Source organism: Orycteropus afer, unplaced genomic scaffold, assembly GCF_000298275.1.
Source record: "Orycteropus afer afer isolate SDZICR_OR568_19922 unplaced genomic scaffold, OryAfe1.0 scaffold00214, whole genome shotgun sequence".
NCBI lineage: Eukaryota > Metazoa > Chordata > Mammalia > Tubulidentata > Orycteropodidae > Orycteropus > Orycteropus afer.
The window spans coordinates 765,994-767,420 of NW_006921801.1; the positions used below are offsets into that span (position 1 = coordinate 765,994).

General features: G+C 36.5%; 1 protein-coding gene across 1 annotated transcript in view; it reads left to right on the plus strand.

The window, feature by feature from the left end:
* The window catches only part of STYX (serine/threonine/tyrosine interacting protein), an 81,157-nt gene that overhangs the window by 51,802 nt on the left and 27,928 nt on the right, over positions 1 to 1,427 (plus strand). Inside the window, 1 exon segment of the mRNA XM_007948337.1 lies at positions 1,060 to 1,101. Within this exon segment, the coding sequence (XP_007946528.1) occupies positions 1,060 to 1,101 (42 nt within the window).

Genomic DNA, 1,427 nt, shown 5'->3' on the forward strand with positions numbered 1-1,427 from the left:
AATAGCTAAAGCAAATGGAAGAAATGAAAAGGTAAAAGGGCTGAACAGAAGATTTCAAAGAGCAGCTCGAGTAGACAAAGCCAATTACTGTAATGAAATGTGCAAAGACCTGGAGTCTGAAAACCAGAAAGGAAGAACATGCTTGGCATTTCTCAAACTGAAAGAACTGAAGAAAAATTTTAAGCCTTATGAAAAACAACAGTAATAATAATAATTTAAAAATAGACAAAAACAAACAAACTAACAAAAAAAAAAATCTAGGCAGGTCGGGCCAGGGCACCCAGGCTCCATTGGAGCACACAGACTGGGATGGAATTCCTGCCGGTGCAGAAGGCTTGTGGGAGTGAGGAATTGCTGCACTTCCCTTTACTGAGAAGGTGTGGGTTATAAGAGTAACAAGGGAAATATCGCCCGTTTCCAGTCATTGGTGTCTGAAATGTCCTTGTGGTTCCCTGGAATCTGGGTGAATGCTGTCACTTTAAATATCCAAAATGGTCCAACTGCTTGTAAACTTTAAAAATGACTGTGCCCTCCAGACAGGCACAGCCCACCTTCCTTCTAGCTGCTTCCCTTTTTATGCATTTTGTCACCAGAGCAGTCTTCCATGCAGTCCCTGGCTAGCAGGACCAATTTTTAGGTTAATTCTTAAGTCCCAACACCACTTGGCAATTTCCAAGCTGTCTGTGCCGTTAGGATTGCTGACAGACCACAGCTCTGTATGTCTCCTTTTTTGGTGTTTTCATGCAGATTTTTCTATTAGTTGGCATTCAGTCCACGTCTGTATCCTTCCCTTCAAAGCTCAGGAGTCCAGGATTATCTTCTGTATCTGTGTTAATTGGTTCCCCTTTTCTTTGTTGAAGAGGGTTTGTGCAGTCTTTCTTCCTATTCTGTCATCTTAACCAGAACTCTTGCAGTTTGGAAATTTCTTAAATTAAGATAATTTTATTCACATAAATCAGTAGGAAATTTCTTTATTATTTTCAGTATATTTTGTTTCATGCATGTATGTATTTTATGCTCATGTTGATCTATGAATAACCCATTGTCTTTTGCCTTCAGTGTAAAGAGTTTATTGATGGAAGCTTACAAACTGGAGGTAAGTCATGTTTTCTTTAGTTATGTTTATTTTCAGGAAAGGTTATTTGTTGGAGTTATTTTTTTAGTCTTAAGTACATATATGGAAGTTGTAACAGTATTCCCAAATTTGTATTTTCCCAGCTACTACTTTATTGACTAGGCTTTCTTAAATATCCTGATAGAAATGTTTTCTAGTTGTTTCAGCTTTGAATCTCTTTAATCTAAAAGTCTGTTGTATTCTCTGTACAGGTAGTATAAATAAATAATATAAATATGTTTTTAATATACTTTAGCTGTTGAATCAGGTGTTTTTCTATCAGAGTAACTTTTTTTTTTTTTCAGGAAAAGTT